At 35.2% G+C, this 19,110-nt stretch overlaps 2 protein-coding genes across 5 annotated transcripts; one reads left to right on the plus strand and one right to left on the minus strand.

Moving 5' to 3' along the window:
- Positions 1-1,695: 1,695 nt before the first annotated feature.
- Positions 1,696-8,926, plus strand: LOC113718031 (putative late blight resistance protein homolog R1A-10). Of its 2 annotated transcripts, none has more exons than XM_027242939.2 (2): positions 1,696-2,611; positions 5,897-8,926. In XM_027242939.2, exon 2 carries the CDS (start codon positions 6,146-6,148, stop codon positions 8,777-8,779), a length of 2,634 nt encoding a protein of 877 aa, XP_027098740.1. In that variant the 5' UTR covers positions 1,696-2,611; positions 5,897-6,145; the 3' UTR covers positions 8,780-8,926. The 2 variants fall into 2 exon arrangements, with proteins under 2 accessions (XP_027098740.1, XP_027098739.1); XM_027242938.2 differs by having other exon boundaries at positions 5,900-8,926.
- A 3,643-nt stretch (positions 8,927-12,569) lies between these two features.
- LOC113719620 (putative disease resistance RPP13-like protein 3) lies at positions 12,570-17,748 on the minus strand. Of its 3 annotated transcripts, XM_027244868.2 has the most exons (4): positions 17,483-17,710; positions 17,352-17,396; positions 16,788-16,869; positions 12,570-15,527 (listed from the first exon to the last, which is right to left on the minus strand). In XM_027244868.2, the coding sequence occupies exon 4, from the start codon at positions 15,450-15,452 to the stop codon at positions 12,786-12,788; it is 2,667 nt and encodes an 888-aa protein (XP_027100669.1). In that variant the 5' UTR covers positions 15,453-15,527; positions 16,788-16,869; positions 17,352-17,396; positions 17,483-17,710; the 3' UTR covers positions 12,570-12,785. The 3 variants fall into 3 exon arrangements, with proteins under 3 accessions (XP_027100669.1, XP_027100668.1, XP_027100670.1); XM_027244867.2 differs by lacking the exon at positions 16,788-16,869 and having other exon boundaries at positions 17,483-17,748; XM_027244869.2 differs by lacking the exons at positions 17,352-17,396; positions 17,483-17,710 and having other exon boundaries at positions 16,788-16,875.
- Between the last annotated feature and the right edge of the window lie 1,362 nt (positions 17,749-19,110).

Genomic DNA, 19,110 nt, shown 5'->3' on the forward strand with positions numbered 1-19,110 from the left:
TATACAACAATATTCATTTTGGTTTCGTTAGTTATCTTACTTATGAAATGCTCTCCATAATTTTCTTAAATTATTATTACTACACAGGATGTTAAATCATAGATATATAGAAGGTAATACTCTCATTCAAAGAACTTTGTACTATTCCATGACGCAAAACTGTCAATTTAAGTGTCGCAAATGTGGGTTTGTTGGTAATCTCCAAAGAATTGATTGTTGTTATTGTCTCCATGTAAATGATTATGAAAGATGTGAATATACATCGAGAGTAAATCACAAGTGTCTGACAAAATTCCAAAATAATTGATAAAGTACTTGATAATCGATGCAGAGTTAGTCCCATTCTTATACTAATTGTGCTTATCATCGTATCTAGTTTCAATTTCACTATTATGTATCCAACATGTACCAATTATTTATTGTAAATGACTTGTAAAATAAGTGATTTAACATAGTACAATTTTGTTACGAAAATAAAAATTTTATTATTAGTATTGTTGATGGTCAATATATGGATGAGTAACTGTTTGTAGATATTTATGTTATATATAAATTTTACATGGGTGTTTTGCAAAATTAGGAATAACATCGTTTTTGACACACACGAAAGTATCTATATCTATATAAATTTGGGAAGGGATTTTTAGCACCAATCCTCCACACATCGTCCCGCTCTCAATTCCATTTTTCTTGCAATTCATATTTAATTTAATTTATAAAATATATTTTCTCAACTTCCGCATCTACTCTTCACATTTGAAATTGTTTGTTACTTTTTAAAATCATTTCATTACAAATTGTTAGTTAATGTGCATGTTATCCTATTTGAACTTCAACTCATCACGTTCCCGATTGCCATGTGTTATTTACGATTCTACTCCAATTAAGACTTTTATAAGACCATAAAAAAAGATAACAAGTATAACATCCTTCATGCCTTCTTAATTTAAATAAGTAAGGCGAAATATTATTTACACTTCCATTTTTTGTTATTCACACTTCAATAATGATTTTGATCATATAGTTTTCATTAATTAAACTTTATGATAAAACAAATGGTGGAATTGCAAATAATAAAAAATGGAGTGCAAATAATATTTTCCTAAATAAAAAGTGGCTTTCATGCCTTTCTAATTTAAATAAGCAAGAAGTGACTCTACCTATATAGAAACTTGGCTTGAAGTTTATTAGTGGGAGGGTAAATAAAGAGAAAACAATGCCAAACTTAGTAAAAGTAAAAAAGTAAATGATAATATTTTATCTTTTAACTTAATAATCCTAAGTAAAAGGGCAAAATTAAATAGGAAACAAAAAAGAAATAGTGTCGTGCATCAAAAAATCAAGAATGGTAGCATTCATGAAATCTAAATTATGAAATCACTAAATAATTTAAGGGAAAGGTATAGAACATTCGACCCTAAAATACTACTTAATTTATATATATCTAACCCAAATTTGACCTTGATTAGATTTGAATAAGAGTGCAAAACCCAAACACTAAGGATAACTTTCGCAAGGTGAAAATATTGAACAATAGCCTAATAATAGTAGAAGAACTCGCCTTTTCTTTTATTTTGATATGCAAGTAACTAAGGCTTACGTAATTTTTCTTTGTCTATATTTTATTACTAAACTAGAGCTAAATAAAGCAAAAAGAACAGTTTCCAATTATGAACCTGAAGGAATATTCATACTAAACTTAAGGTGGTGTAGTTTGTTGGAGGAAACTCTCCTTTGCCTAATACTCTTGATTAGTAATATGAAAATTGAAGCATGGTAGAGGGATATGGTCATCTTTTAATGCGAGGCATAAAAACTCAATTTATAGTTGGAAACTGGAAATGTTCTTAATGAATAACAAAGGAGTTCGGATGTCCATTTCCTTTGTCATAATTTGTTTTACAATGAAAGGTATGATTAAAAAAACAGACAATGACGTTATGCCATGTCTTGAAAGATAGAAAGATAGATGATTGCAGATATTGGCAAATTAACCTTAAAAAACACAAAATGAAAGGTTTTTTTTTTTTTTTTTTTTGTCTTGTGTTGGTTGAATCAGCTCAACTTATTCATATGGTATGGGAAGAAAATGATTTTGGATGAGTATGATTACACTAATTTGAGCATTCAGCAAATCAAGTGATTGCATTATGACACATGCCTACGTCAAATTTGGCCAATGACACATGCCTACGTCTCTGTCTTTCAGATCTACCTATCTAAAACACTGATTTTGCTTCTTCTGAACAACTAACAGAGCTTCTTCTTATCATCCATTGTTTTTTCTTTTCATCCTTTGATTGTTGGCAAAAAAATTTTGGGATTTACATTCGGCCAAAGTTCAAGAGACATGTGAGCTAAAATCAGGCCTACCACATGTTTGACAAAATGTCCAAGTGAAAAAGAAACTTTGGAGGAGTCGCCAGTCTCCATCGTCTTCTCTTTCGATGCAGCCTCTGTGGATGCGCCATTTGCTGGTTGAATGGAATGGTCATCCTCAAACTCTGGATCAGTGAATTCCCCGTTATGAAATGGATTCGAAGTCGAAGTCTGCAGCCCCACAACTGCTCTATGCTCCGACTCCACAACCCGATCTGCGACAAAAAGAAAGGTTTGTACTTGACTGGAGCCACAATTAATCTCACCTATCCAAATTTGCATAAATCTTGTCCACACAGTTAATTTCCTCTCAGGTCAAGATTAGAACTTTTTTTTCCCTTTTTCCTTATTTTATATCATCATCAATACTATTACTATATAAAAATTGTGATGAATCTTGGCAATAGAGAGTGTAAAGAGTGTAAACATATATTGATTTTAGTTTTTGTTATACCTAAATAAATTACCCTCATATTTTTTAATTAGAGTTATTGTATCTCAATCATGACATTAAAAGGAAAAATAAACTGTTTTAATAAATAATATTTCAAAAATATTGGTAATTAAAATTAAAATTATCCATTTACAATTATATTCACCAACCATTTCCCTATTGCCATTGGAGGTTCTCAACCAATTAGCAGCTTCATATCCACACAAAAGCAAAGCTTGGTTTCCTCCCTGTTGTCTATGTTTGCAGAAAAGCTAATTTCTCTGCACTCTAGTTCTCCAATCCTTAACATGTGCTCTCCTATGACTCTGGTTCCTTCTCGTACCACTAAGTTATGCAGTCAGAAGATTCTCACAGGAGGCAAATTGTTGAGGAGGTTGCTGGAGCCTGTATTTAATTACCATTTCCAATCCACACCAAAATTTAAAATTCATCGTCCATCTCCAGAATTTCTTTTATTAGCCCCAATTAAAAATGAAAGAAATCCCAAAAAGGGACTGGTCGTTCACTTCGCTATCTAAGGAATAATAATTTTGGTTACGCACCAAAATGTTCCTGGCTGTTGCAGTTGTACGTACAGCGGGAGACAAAAGGGATCAAAGGGTTACCCCTAACTTACTTTTTTTTTTTTTTTTTTTTCGACACTTAGGTATTTGTCTACGCTATCCTATTTTAGGGGATCTAACTGGGCCTATGGGGGAGGCCGACGAAAACTGAACTACCATGGCAATTAGTGGGAGACAAGATTACCCATCAAACCTTAAAGACTTGATGGTGGTCAACTCCTCTATTGGGAATTGGTTACCCCTAACTTACTTTTTTTTTATCAGGCTTTTGAAGTTAGTTAATTAAATCTAATCCCAAATTTAACCCCAAAAGCCGGCAACTCTTGAGGCAAATTTGGAAACTTAACTACCCAACCCTCAAATCCCTTAGAATCGATGTGGGACTACGGAAAAATTAGTAGGGAAACCCCTATGGGAAAGTTACCCCTAACTTACTTTTTTTTTTTCCGGAAACGTTAGAACCCCTAACTTACATGACCCATCAAAATTTCCCCAAAGTGTAAGAAAAGGTTTGGGTGCCGTGCTTAGGTGCATAATCATTGGCTGCCGTGCTTAGTCCATTAAAAAAAAATTTTTTTGCTTACCCTGTCGTGTTTCATCAGCAGTGTAGGTATAGTATGGAAACACAAGTTTTCAGTGTAATTGACCTTTTTTTTTTTTTTTTGCTATAATCTAAAGAATTAGCCCAATTATTGTTATGTGCTAAACAATTGACCAATTAACTTTGTTTTATGTACACTTTGGTTTAGAAGAAAATTACGATTAATAAGAAGATAAAAGATTATAAATAGTTAATGAGAAAATAAAGGTTACATTGATGATTAAATTCACTATATTATGTCATACTGATTAGAAAACTCCAAAGAAAAAAGAGTAAATCTTATATGCATTGACAGTATATACATTATCACCATTAAATCCATGACATTATGTGTAAAAGTTAGGTTTTAAATTCAAATTTTGCATAATTATTATTTATCCAAAACTGACACTGTATACACTGTCAATATATATAAGATCACTCTTAAAAAATTATCAATAATTATAAAAAGAACAAATTACACTTTACCCCCTATGGTTTAGTGTTTTTTTTATACAACCTCTCTATAGTTTCAAAAGTTATACATAGCCCCCTCGTGGTTTGGATTAAAGTGTCAAAGTGACAGGAATTTTCATTCGTAACGGAACTTTTAAAAATGTCGAAAGTATAATTTTGGAAAATATATTTTTGCACGTTGAGTTATGACTAGTATATATTATATTCTGGAGAAGAAAATGTTTAAGAGGACAGTTTGGGATGAGATAGGTATATTCCGAGGTCAAGGCACTGCCACCAACACACAAGGCGACTATAAAATACAGGACAAATTACATTTTATCCCCTACAGTTTAGTATTTTTGTATATAACCTCCGTATACTTTCAAAAGCTATACATAACTTCAGTATGATTTGAATTAAAGTATCAAAGTGATGGAATGATAATTCGTAACAAAACCTTTGAAAATATTAAAATTACCCTTGTTTAAAAATTAAAATAGTTGAAGTGACCAAAATATATAAACATAATATACATGACTCACTAGCCCCATATGGTTTTATGTTTTACCACATAACCCCTTTATAGTTTTCAAAATATATAGATAACCCCCTTGTAGTTAATAAATAATTTTCAACTTTACATAGGGATATTTTTGACATTTTAGGTGACTCCATTATGGATTGTAAATTTCATTATTTTGACACTTTAATTCAAACCATGAGGGAGTTGTGTATAACTTTTGAAATCATAGGGGGATTATGTACAAAAAATACTAAACCATAGGGGGGTAAAGTGTAATTTGCCCTAAATTACAAGTCGCCTAACAATGATGCTTTAGTTCATAGCGCGTCACGAATAGGGATGTAAGCGAGCTGAACTACTCGCGAGCCGAACTACTCAATGGTTTGGCTTGAACTCGATCGAATCGAGTTCGAGCCGAGTCTCGAGCTACTCGAGTACACATTCGAGTCGAGTTCGAGTCAGAATTTTGCAGCTCGTGGCTTGACGAATAGCTCGTCGAGCCATACAATTTAAATAATACATATAATTTAAATAATATATATGTATTATAATTATAAAATGACCGTTATGGGTATAATTTAAATTGAATTTACAAGTAAGGTATCGAGTCAAAAAACTTGATTACTCGACCCGATAAGGCTTGACTAAATATCGAGTCTTATCGAGTCGATTCTCGAATTTTTAAAGATTTCCTCAAGTCAAGCTCGAGTTTGAGATTTTTCAACTCGATCAAGTTTGAGCCGACTTATTTATAGGTCGAGTCGAGCTCGAGTATCGACTCAGCTCGATTACATACCTAGTCACGAATCGGGTACATTCTGTGCACAACTCTTTCTTCTTTTTTTTTTCCTTTTTATTTGGGAACATTGGAGACCGCTTGTGTGGAATTTTGACTACTCTCTTCTTTACCTCCTTCCATCCTTGGTCCAATTTGACAGCAGATTCTGAAAGATATCTTCATGGTGCGGACAAAAACTACTGAACCACTCGTGTGAAAGGAAGCAACAATATAGCACAGTACTACCATATTTCTGTTCCCTGACCCACGAGTCTAAAGTGCTGGTCTGATGATAAAAAGTGTTTGGATCTAAATAAGCACTAAAAGGGTAAAAACAAAGTCTAGAGAAGACTTTGCTTCTTTGTGCTATACCCTCTGGAAATGTATCTATGTCCATGTACAAAGAGTGATGGCTTATGTTGCTATCACTTCCCTCAAGCAAACATTAGACCAGCTCAAGATGAATTGCAAATTAGAATTCACATTTGATGAAGTAAAACAGTTTAAAGCTGTATCTGAAGAGATTTCTGTCATCCAAGAAATGCTTCAAGATTCTGCAGATAGGAACTATGATCATACCATGATGAAACATCTGGAGAGATGCATAAGAGACATGGCGAATAAAGCGGAAGATATTATTGAAGAATTTGTGTATATCAAAGCAGAGGCCCTGGATGATGCTGCTATCTTTGAGGAGGAGCTGAGTCTTCACCATCATATGATGGAGGTTTTGAGTGAGATAAATTCTATCAAGTATATGTTGACAAAGATTTACCAAGAATCAGATGCAGCTGCAACCAAAGTTCCGCGAGCTAGGAATCATTCGGTGGAGCATGCATCAGGATGGTCTTCAACTCAAGAGGAAACTCTTGTCGTGGGAATAGACAATGATCTGTTAAAAGTCAAGGAGAAACTTACAGGACTGCCACATAAACTGGACATTCTTACAATTGTTGGGATGGGTGGAATAGGTAAGACAACCCTTGCTCGAAAGGTATTTAATGATCCTTTGATTGAGTATCATTTTTATGTACGTGCTTGGGTTACAGTATCGCAGAAATATGTACTGAGAGACGTGTTACTTGGCCTTTTGTGTTCCCTCACCAGACTTGGTGATGAAATTTTCAAAGAAAAGAATGAGCAATTAGCTGAATTATTGTATAGAACTTTGAAGGGTCAGAGGTATCTTATAGTTTTTGACGCTGTATGGGATGGTAAGATCTTGTATGATCTCAGAAGATCTTTCCCAGATGACAGGAATGGAAGTCGAATAGTGTTGACTAGTCGACTAATAGATGTCAATATGTGTGTAAATCTGGACAGCCATCATCATCACATGAGTTTCCTGAGTCTAAATGACAGTTGGGAGCTGCTGCGTCACAAAGTGTTCTTGGAAGAAAGTTGCCCCCCAGAGCTAGAAGTTATTGGGAAAGAAATTGCTCAGAAATGCCAAGGATTACCATTGGGAATTCTAGCCGTAGCAGGTCATCTCTCCAGCATCAGAAAAACAAAAGATTGCTGGAAGACTGTTGCAGATGACATACGATCACCAGAGTCTAAAGATCAAGAGAATTGCTTAGACATTCTTGCCTTGAGTTATAAGTCTTTGCCTCATCACCTCAAAGCTTGCTTTCTATATTTAGGAGCTTTTCCCCAAGAGTTTGAGATCCCTGTCTGGAGATTGATCAGGCTTTGGGCGGCTGAAGGAATTCTCAGAGCAGAATGGCCAAAGACCCTCGAAGAAGTGGCAGAGATGTGCTTACAAGAGCTAATGAGTAGAAGTCTAGTTATGGTTAGGAAGAGAAAATCCAATGGTGGTATTAAAAGTTGTGGCATCCATGATCTCGTGAGGGACTTGATCTTGAGAGAAGTTGAAAAAGAAGATTTTCTTCTGGTGCTGAAGTCAGATGCTAATTTCTTTCCCACAGATGCTTATTATAAGCGTTGCCTCTGCTTCCATCATCAAATAAGCAGATCCTATGGTATGTTTAATTCCAGCAGCAGGATAGAACATTGTGACTACATGAAGCCTGCAATTCCTCGTTGTCGATCTATTCTCTTTTATGGTCGACTTCAAGTGACAGAATTCGATAAGATGCTAGATTCTCGTGTTACTGTGATGGATTTGAAGTTGCTGAGGGTACTAGAGATTCTTTTTAGGTTCTTCGAGCATTTCCCTGTTGAGATAACGCAGCTAGTTCATCTGAGGTATCTTGCACTTTCCGCTCGTACTTATTTTGGTACATGCTTGTCCCAGCTGGGGAATCTACAAACACTGATTAATGAGCATGACAGGAATGTAACTTTACCTAGTGACATATGGAAGATGCCTCGGTTAAGATATCTTCATATAAAGAATGGTGCTTGTTTGCCCTATCCTGCAGGAGCCAAAGCTATTGCAAGCAACTCTCTTGTCCTAACCAACCTACATAAGCTTTCAACTGTAAGCTTTACCAATTGTTATAGGGAAACGTTTGCCTGTCTTCCCAATTTAAAGAAACTCGGTATCTGTGTGATGCAACCATCACATAATTGCCTTGATGATCTTCTTTACCTTGCTGAACTTGAAAAACTTAAATGTGTCTTTCTGGGAAGAGGTCAATTCTCCGGTTGGAATGCTTTCCCACCAAAACTTAGGAAACTGACCTTAAACGGGAGCTTTCTGCCATGGGAGAAGATGAGAACTCTTGGTTTGTTACCCAATCTTGAAGTACTCAAACTGAAAGACTATGCTTTCCAAGGGCCAGAATGGCAAGTGGAAGAAGATGAGTTTTGTCAACTAAAATATCTGCTAATTGATGGGACAGATCTAGTTCAGTGGGGAGTAACTGGTTCTCATTTCCGAAGGCTACAGCAGCTGATTCTGAGATGTTGCAGACACTTGGATGAAATACCAAGTGGAGTTGGAGAAATTCCTACCCTGCAAATAATTGATGTGGATGATTCCAGCAGTCTTGCCGTGAGTTCGGCAAGGCTTATTCAGCAAGAACAATATAGCATGGGAAATGATGGCCTAATAGTCAGGATACATTCTAGAGAATAGAGATTGATAGATCCATGGAGAAACTTCATTAGAGATGTCATCCCTTGTATACTTGTTTCTGTTAACAAGTTAATCAAGTTCATCTTTATCCAAACTTAGACAGTTCATTGCCAAACTTTTTTAATCAATTTGCCATGTTCTTCTTCACGTTACTTTTTCTGATCTCTTAGTCATTAATCTGTACTTGCTTAGTGACATGCGAACACTGAAGTGGTAGAAGAGCTCAGGTCTCTCCTGCTATCAGGATTCAGATCATGAGAAGCCATTCTGGTGATTGTTCTTATGCATTTTGTTGATCAACTTCATAATCTGACTTTGGGACAAACACATTCCTCCTTACTGGCCACCCACAGGTGTTTGTGATGAACTCACAAGTGCATCAAGATTGACTGGCAGAGCAATAACTTAAAAAGACAAGTTTGATCCCTTTCAACTAAGTTGTGTAATGTTATTTTGCCGGCCGTTGAATTCCTATGAATATGTCTTGCCATTCGAAGTAATAGTTGAGAGTGAGGAGTAAAAAACTCCCTGAGGAATTAGGGAGTCTCCTTAATTGTAAAGGTTATCATATGCTGAAAGAATATACGGGTGTCAATGTAAGAGACTGATGTACTTTGATATTTGACAATTATATATGCTTCTGCTGTGCTTTTTTAGAGCGGACGTGGATGATTAACTCATTAAGGACTTCATTGGAAGATCGAAATGTGCAATAGAATAATTGCTAGATTAAGTGTCCAGTTTCTTTAATCTTTTTTGAGTGTCACGTCTTGAGCTGCAAGCCCATGGCATAATTAAGTCTCAACAGACAAGTTCAACTATTTAGTCTCCGTCCTCGCTGACCTAAAATGAATATTTCAAGTTAGACTTGAATGCTTAGACTCTATTTAAATATGGGTTAATTACATTTACCTCCCCTGAGGTTTGACCATATTACCAATCAATCCCTGTAATTTGTCCAAATAACGGTCTCACCCTTTGAATGATCAAACATTTAACAAAAACCCCCTTAATGCCGAAAATGCCCTTATTGAGGCCATGTTGCATTAAAAAAAGAACATATATTTATTTTATTAACCCTGAAGCAATTCAAAAAAATAGAAAATTTTTTTTGCTTATTATTTTATAAAAACCATATCTTTGCTTCCATAAATAGTTTTGAAGCAATAATTATTTTAAATCTTATAAATGAATATTAAAAATTAGATAAATTGAGAGAAAAATAACAAACGAAGAAATTATTTTAATTCCTGGAGTATGGTTCAAATTGAGGAAAACATGCCTTGTGCTCTCCGCAACATGCCTTGAACCATAAATTCGAACCATACTTGAGGATTTAAAATAATTGCTTCTTTTTATTTTTCTTTCAATTTTTCTAATTTTTAATATTCATTTTTAAGATTTAAAATAATTATTGATTCAAAACTATTTATGGAAACAAAGATATGATTTTTATAAAATAATAAGCAAAAACTTTTTTCTATTTTTTTGGATTACTTGAAGGTTAATAAATAAAAATGTTCTTTTTTTAATGCAATATGGCCTCAAAAAGGGCATTTTCGGCATTAAGGGGGTTTTTGTTAAATGTTTGATCATTCAAAGGGTGAGACCGTTATTTGGAAAAATTACAGGGATTGATTGGTAATATGGTCAAAGCTCAGGGGAGGTAAATGTAATTAACCCTTTAAATATTGATCTATATCACTTCACTGTTCTGATGTAGGACGGGGTATCACAAAGAGTCCTTCTTTTGTCCTTTTTCTTTTTTTTTTTTTTTGTTTTTGTTCTTGGTGTTTTGCTTTAGCTGCCAACGATGATAGTACAGCAATATTGGGCAAATTTAGCCACAAAGAGCGCTAAAAAGTGGGGCAAATGGTAACATAATAATTCGCTATATCGCTTAAACGTTAGTTATGATCATAAATAATTGGAACTAAAGCTTACAATTTCAACAAGAAAGTAGAAGAAGAAGAAGATTCAAACTCAGAAGAAGAACTTTTCCATGGGGTCACTTAGGTGTGTACGGTATCTTCCAATTTTCTGAACTTTAGTATGGATGCGGACGTGATTGTGCTAATATAAGACGAATTTACACCACCATTGGTTTATTTTAAAAAAATGTGACAATATTATTGTCTCTCAAAGGAGACTAAATGGAATGGTATCTGGGAACAGCAATAGTATATAGTATTGTTAAAGCTCACTTCACTTTAGAGTTTAGACAGAGACCTCTTTTGTCAGCCTTTGGTATTTTACATTAAAAAAAAAAAAACAAAACTGTTTGTTGGAGTGTTGATCTAAGGAAACTTCAACTCAAATCAAATCCTTTTTCTCTGTGTTGGTGATGAAGGAATAATATGTAATAAAAAAGAAACACACCCTTTATTATTGACACCAAATAAAGAGTAGTCACAAGAGTCACAAGCATTTAAAAGACAAAAAAGTACTAACTCTTATACGAAGGAGGTAATCAGATTCAATACCATTCTTACCTTCAGGAGTACGTGGATTGGTAAAGGATTTTATCATGGAGTTTTTTCTTCTCAGTTGAAAAGTAAAATAGAGATAACTTTCCATTCTCCCTTCCCCAATCTTGCTTCGATCTATCCATTCCAATATTCTTGGTGTTATATTTCAATCTTGGAGTTTCTCAAGTCTATATAGCTCTTACATAATGGATGCTTGTTATTATTTTTTTTTTTTAACACAGGTTAAAAAACTTTGTTGTGCATACAAATCTAGCTTATTAGTGAATACTGACACCAATAATGTCTAAAGCAACTGATTCTCAGGGGTTGTAGACAGTTGGCTGAAATACCTAGTGGAGTTGGAGAAATTCCAACTCTGCAAATAATTGATTTGGATGATTCGACCACTCTTGCTGTCACTTCAGCTAGGCTTCTTCAGCAAGAACAAGAAAGCATGGGAAATGACAGCCTCATTGTCAGGATACATCCCAAAGATTAACGGATCCATGAAGAAACTTCATGACTCCATTAATGAAGTTGGCTCTTCTAGACCATTTTTTTTTTTTGTCAATAAGTTGATCATGTTGCTTCTGATTCTCTTATTGGGAGTTCATAGCTGAAAATGTTTTATATGTTGTTGTCTGCAGAGCTGTTCTTCAATCATGTTAACATTTTGTTAGCTCTTAATTCACTAATCTGTGCTTGCTCTGTAGCATGAAGATTGTACAAGAGCTCGGGGCTCTCAAGAATTCAGATCGTGAAAAGCCATTTTGGTGAAAATTCTTATTGATTTCTTCATTAACATTATTTAAGCCTGCACAATGCGCAACCCTCACCTTCGGATTTTGTACTTCAATTCTATTTCAAATTTTCTGGATATGATAGTTAATTCCAAAATCTCAAACAGGGCCATTATATAATAGATGTACATGATATGATATTTTTGATGTTTCTTATTCCACCATCCAACACCGCCCCCCCGGGCCCAACAAAAAAAAAAAAAAACTATTGTTTGAAAGATGAAGTGTAAGGGTCACTAAATAGTTTTAATAGGAATTTTTTAATTTTACTTACAATTATTATTGAGATTTAATCATGTGGAATGTTACATATTTTAAATTACTACCATAATTAAAATGCATTAACTCTAATTGAAAGATGGGGAGCAATATGGGTACAACAAAAACTAAGATCACAAAGTGCCTACAACTTACCATACCACTAATCATACTTTTAGTATAGTAATAGATAGATACACACATCCAAGGTTTGGCAGTATAGTATAGTTGAAAGCAGCATTCGAACATTACAACACATGGACAAAGAAGAAAAGGAACCATTTGATTTTTGGGAGTGAAGTATTTTCAGTCCCCAGCAGTCTCTTTTCTCACATTTGAACATCTCATTGGATCTTTATGTAAAAGGCTTAATCAAGGACAGCATACAATTTAAAAAACAACTAAACAATGAAGGGAAAAAAACAAGTTGTACTTATTTAATTGATGTATGCACCGTGGCTAGGCGTAGTAATTTAGTGATCAAAGATCTGGCGGATAGATGAGAAGCTTGAATGCACTGTTCACCATTCTCTGATCCTGCTGTTTTTGCTGTTGAATTAGCCTAGCAGAGGCAGCAGCAGCTGGCGTTGGCCAATAAAGCTCCATATTCTGGAGGGCAGATACCTCCCCAAAGCCACAAGGGATCTCCTCAAGGTGTGTGCAGTGTTTAAGGACCACTCTTTCGAGTCTAGGAAAGTGATGACTTGAAGCATGCCAATGCACCAAATCTGACCTCCCAAGCTGCAATACTCTAAGAAGGCGAAAGCCACCATCTAATGGTTCCCATCTGCTTCCCCTGAATGCATAGTCTTTTAGCTTAAGCACCTCAAGATTTGGCAGCATACCTAATGTGGACATTTCCGACCAATCCAGCAGCGTGTCGGATAAAGTGAGCTTTTTCAGATTTGGCGGGAACTTATAGGACTGCGGAAGACCAGGTATGTGGCATTTGAAAGGGTCCAGGGGGAATGTGTCGTTCAACAACTTCAATGTTTCAAGGTGATCTAACTTAGCTAGATTATCAAACAAACTCATTCCTCCTCTTTCCTGCACAAGCATAACTAACTTGCCCCGAATTCCTAGTTTCTTCAAATTGGGAGTCCTTGATAATATGTTCTCTGTGCAACACTCAGGCACGATCGTGCAAATAGTTTGAATATTTCTTCGTACAAAAGGATCTTCACTATCCTTCCTTGTTTCAGCACGAGGCCCATGTAAGCAACTTAATCCACTTGTATGCAAATGTCGGAACTGTAACATTTTCCATAAATCTGCTTGAATGTCTAGATTCCGAGATGTTGTTACAACAACGAGTGTTTGCAGATTCCACAGATTGGAAATTGCTGGAGGAAGAACCTTGAAGTGGCCAGAAAGAGACAGAAATCGCAGGTGTACCAACTGCACTATCTCATTCGGAAAGCGTGAGAAGATAATTGACTTCAAATCCAATATCCTAACTAGATTAAAAGCCTCATGGACGAAAGATGTGTGTTCTCTAGGCACATCCCTTTCATCCATAGAGAAGCAGAAGAAGGAGCGAACATGAGGACCAGAAGGCCTTGAAAAGACAAACTCCAAAACGTGTGAATGGATACAAAGTCGGCGACAGTAATTTGGGATTGAGGTCAAAGAGGCACGATCTGGTATACCCCTGATCACCTGCAAAAAATTTTCTTCTGCACCTTCTCTTATGCATAAATCACGGAGCATATCATGAATTCGGCATGACTTAATCCGACCATTTGCCCTCTTCTTTGCCACTATAACCAGATTTCGGTCGACAAGATCCACCAAATACTCTTCTGCAATATCTTCTAAAGTTTCCTGTCCTATTTGTTGTATAAATCCCTCAGCAACCCATAATTTCAGTAATTTCGACACCGGGATCTCAAAGTCTTCTGGAAAAGCCCCAAAGTAGATGAAGCACACCTTCAAGTGATCAGGTAAGTGCTTGTAACTCAATGCCAAGACGTCCATGCATTGCGTTGGATCTCTAGCAACATATGTACTTACACTTTCGGCAACTTTGTTCCACCAAGTGCGTGTTTTCTCTCTCTTTGAAAGAAGTCCCGAAACAACCACAATTGCCAGAGGCAGTCCATCACATCGTTTTGATATCCGCTGTCCCAGCTCTTGTAGCTCTGGAGGGCAGCTACCCTCTCGGAAAACCTTCTTACAAAGTAATTCCCAGCTTTCTTCATTAGTTAGAAAACGCAAACGATGAGGATTACAGTAAGGGTTAGCATGCATAGCCACCTCAGTGTTTCGACTAGTTAACAATATTCTGCTACCACATGCAGTATTTGGAAAAGCCATTTTGATATCGTTCCAGGCCTCCGTTGTCCAGACATCATCAATGACAATGAGATATCTGTTGCTCCTTAAATGTCTGCACAATTCCTCGGCCAGCCTGTCATCATTCATTTTGTACACTTGGTCGGTGATGAGGCCCATGGAGTCTAAAATGCCAAGAAAAACTTCTCTTCTACAATATTGTTGAGACATGTAAACCCATGCACGAATATAGAAGTGATATTCAATAGAAGGATCAGAATAAACCTTTTTTGCCAAAGTTGTTTTGCCAAGCCCACCCATGCCCACGACTGATATCACTTCTAGCTGTTCTGGTCCATCAGTGAGCCGCTCAACCACTGTTCTTGCCTCTTCATCAAATCCTACAACATTTTCTTCCTCCACAATAGGTGCCCTTTTTCTGGCTGATGGTTTATGAGAAGGCTCTCCACTTTGCAGGCTTTCAATTCCAAACATCTTCTTATCATAAATCTCTTTGACCTTCACTTTGATGGATTTAATATCTTCTGACACACTTCGCAGCATATTTGTGTGATCTAGGGCATGAAAAGCTCTTTTCAAGACACTTCTTGCCTTTTGCATTGCTGCATGCACTACAAAAGTGTCAATGATATCTTCTGCCTCATAGGTCACATCTGTAATTTGTCGAACTATCTCTCTAACATATGCAGATTCATCACGCTTCTCCCGAGAGTCCTTAAGGAAAGCCTTCATCAAGCTAAGCTCCCTGTGAAGAGATTCGACTTGATCCTTCACCCCTGAAAGTAAGTCTACATGATAGAGAAGTAACTCCTTTAAATTAGCCAAGAGAAACTCTACAACGGCATCCGCCATCTTTCACGAGCTCTGATCCTACAGAAAGTAAGTCTGCTATCTTTGACGAAAAACTAAAGCAGAAACTCCAATCACCTGAATGAAAATAATCTACTGATTAGATTCTTATCAGATGCCTAAAGAGAGGAATATGTGCAGATAAGCTAGCTTTAGAAGATGCCTTTTTTACAGAGACTTTCAATGCATATGAATGCAAATTTGCATCAAATGACATCAGACAGAGGAACAAAGCATGCAACCAGCACGTCATGATGATCATTGACAAACAGCAGCCAGAACTTTGAAGTCTTCCAAAATCTTTATCCTGATTCGTGATATTCAAGAAAACAATCAAATGAAGTAGTTCCATTTGATTGAACAACATATACCCACGAATCAACCTATTCCTCAAACAATAGGTTAGCATATTCAATAAACTTAATTTTGGTCCACAGATATTGAAAGATGTGAAATTACAAGAATTAAGTAAAGTTTATTAAAAAGCCAAAAAAAGGAAAAGAGAAAAGGGGTAGAACTTGCAAAATGCTTTTTGGACCAGATAAAAAATTGAAAAGAAATTCAATTTGATAAAATAGAAACAAAATTTTCATGGCCAATTTATCACGTGATAAAGAACTGAAAACAAAATATTGAAGATTCTGATCCAGTAAACCTCTCTAGAAAGCACCAAATTACCAAAGAAACAAAATTAAAAGATTTAATTGCAGCAACAATTAAACAAGCATTAGCATAAATCAGTAAGGGAAATTAAGCAAAAACAAAAACTGTGACACCTTAGAGTCATAAATTTCAAAGTCACTGCTAAGTAAGAAAGATATAGGCAAGAAAACAGTACCTTCTGAAGTGTATCGATACACTGCAGACCAAGTAATATAGCATGCAAAAGACCAGATGGACTCTTTCTCACATAATTCAAATGGGATACAACAAATTTACCTGATAATCCCAGTTAAGAAAGCCAATAAGAACTGCTAGTTGAAAAAATTGGAAGAAGGGATGGACCTATGTTGTGAAGACCCATACAAAAGTCCATCAAAGAAAGAGATGCGCCAAAAGATGTGTTTTTAAAATTTAAAGCCACATAATCTCCGATAGCTTTACAACAGAAAGGTGTAACCTTTTTCCAAATCTGAATCATTTTTGTATCTGTAATTTATTCTAAGCTACAATATGCATCTCCACATGAAGCTCACTGGTAATTTCTACACCTTATAGCATGTCAAATGTAATTAACACAACTAGTGGAACCCTCTTCTTGTCTTCAGAATGAAAAAAACAAGCAGAAAATAAACCTTATGATCTTAGGATGCTTTTACTGAATTACTTGAATCTTACCCTATTTCACATAATTCTTGGTATCTTGGAAAGAGCAGCACCTAAGTGAGAGAAGAATTTACGGCTCAGGACTTCCTATAACCTGTGACAAACCCTCAATGTAGGATGAACAAGATATGAAGACAGCATGATACGGAACTAAGTTTATTCTGCCCAAACAGGCTTCTAGTCACAAGTTTACACTATCAAATTGGAAGAACACTTCGCAATGTACCCTACCACACAAGAAACTCCTATTTTAGCCATTCATATTCTTCTTTTCCTTCTGACTATCTTTGCCATTCATAGCCATAAGTTTTTAAAAAATTCGCTAAATTTGATTATTAGATTGAAGTCATAGAGTCAAAATTCAGAAAGCAAGGATCGAATGGTGAAACCAAATTACCACAAAATCCAGCTAAAGAAAGTATGGTTCAGGAGAAATCCAGTGATATAAGTCAATATATAGCAAAGCAGAGAAAGTATATATGCCATTTCTTAGCTAATTGATGATCAAAAACTTATAACTAGTCAAAATAAAGTACCACAATAGCAGTTTAAACTTGACTAAAACATAACTCTTACATTAATTATGCCCAAAAGAAGGCCAACTGAGCAGGCGAACAGTGCCTGCAACAACCAGTAAACCCCAAATCAGAATTAAAATTAGGCAGAATGAGCATCAAAAACAAAAGGGATGAGAGGAGAGTACTAACCAACCATAGGAGTGAGACACCTGAGATAGATGGAAGGTCTTTTATAGCTAAGGACAAGTAAACTGTATCTAAATTTCTTATCAGTTATGTCTGCAAGACCCTTTTTCTTCCTTTTGTTTCTGATTGCTCACAAGCATTTCTTGACTGTAATCTCCATTCCGAGGGAACTTCGTGTTTGAAGTATCCAAGAAATTGCAGAGACGACTTTAGTTTGTCAGTGTTGTCAGTCAACTGAGGGAGTGGAAAAGGAAGCTGTGAAGAAACTCAGGAAAGTCGGTAAAGTAGTCATGACATATTGACATGGACTTCTCCTGAGTTTTTGTCTTTTTGGTGTGGAAAATCACTAACATGACAGGTCCTGGGCCTATTTACACCCATACCGCTATTTTGCTTCAAATTAAAGAAATATTAATTTTTTATTCCCGTTAAATAAAAGTGATCTCTTATTGATTACTTAAAACTTACTTTAAAATAGATTTTCCAAAAAAAAAAAAAAGAAAGAAAAGACACTTTGGATTATTTACAGTCATACTGTTATTCAATTTAAAATAGAAAAAACACTAATATTTTTATTTGGGATTGAATCATTGTGATTATTTAAAAATGACTTTAAGATGAATTTCCGAGAAACTCTTTCCCTTTTCGTGTCTTTTTTTCCTCCTTCTTCTTTTTTATTTTTATTTTTTTGGGACAATTGACAAGATACACATTAATAAACACAATTAAATACATGTATACTAAGGTGCATATTCACATAATCTTAAATATGATGCTTGATTGTGTCTCTAATCTGCATGTATACAGTATCAATTTCAAAAGGATATGAGATAAATAATACAAGGATAAGAGAAGTTGATTTCCTAGTAATAGAATCTAAAATCAAATTTTGGGAAATCAACTTTAGAGTCAATTTCTAAAAAAAAACATTACTATTTCTTTGATTTTAAATAAATATCAAATTGGTGTAACTAATTTTAAATAATTGTGATGTTGCTTTGTACATAAACTTTTAACTTTTTATTAATGTGCTCATCAAAATATCGCCAAAACTTTTGAAAACTATCTATTTACCAATCAATGAATAACTTTAAATAACTCCCCCTGCTCCATTTCGTTTTTTAACTTTTTTTTCCCTTCTACCCATCTTTTTTTTTGTTAAATAAGTTGAGTAAATATTTGAAGTTGCATCATGTATGTGTGATTTCACCACTACCAGTTAGGAATTACACATAATGACCAACTGTCTTGGGGTGTTAAATTGTTCTTCTTTTTTTTTTTTTTTTGGAAAATTTGATTCATCTATCTACCTTTTGTTTCTTCTTCTTTTTTTTTAAAGGAAATTTAGGGCTCAGCTATTTAAGATGTTGCTTCATTAATTGCAGAAAAGCCCTGATCCACCAACAAAATGTACCTAAAGCAACAAGATTGAGGCCAAAAATTAAGTTTAGAAATAAGACTTGGAGTCAAATGGTTTTACGAATCAAATTCTACATTTTACCATGCCCTAAATTGTTGTACTGCTTAAATGGATTAATCTATTTTACAACAAATTGTGTTTGGATAGAATATTATTTGAAATATTATTTAGAATAATTACTGTAGCACTTTTTGTGATGTGATGTATGTGA

The sequence above is a fragment of the Coffea arabica genome, chromosome 11e (genome assembly GCF_036785885.1).
Source record: "Coffea arabica cultivar ET-39 chromosome 11e, Coffea Arabica ET-39 HiFi, whole genome shotgun sequence".
NCBI lineage: Eukaryota > Viridiplantae > Streptophyta > Magnoliopsida > Gentianales > Rubiaceae > Coffea > Coffea arabica.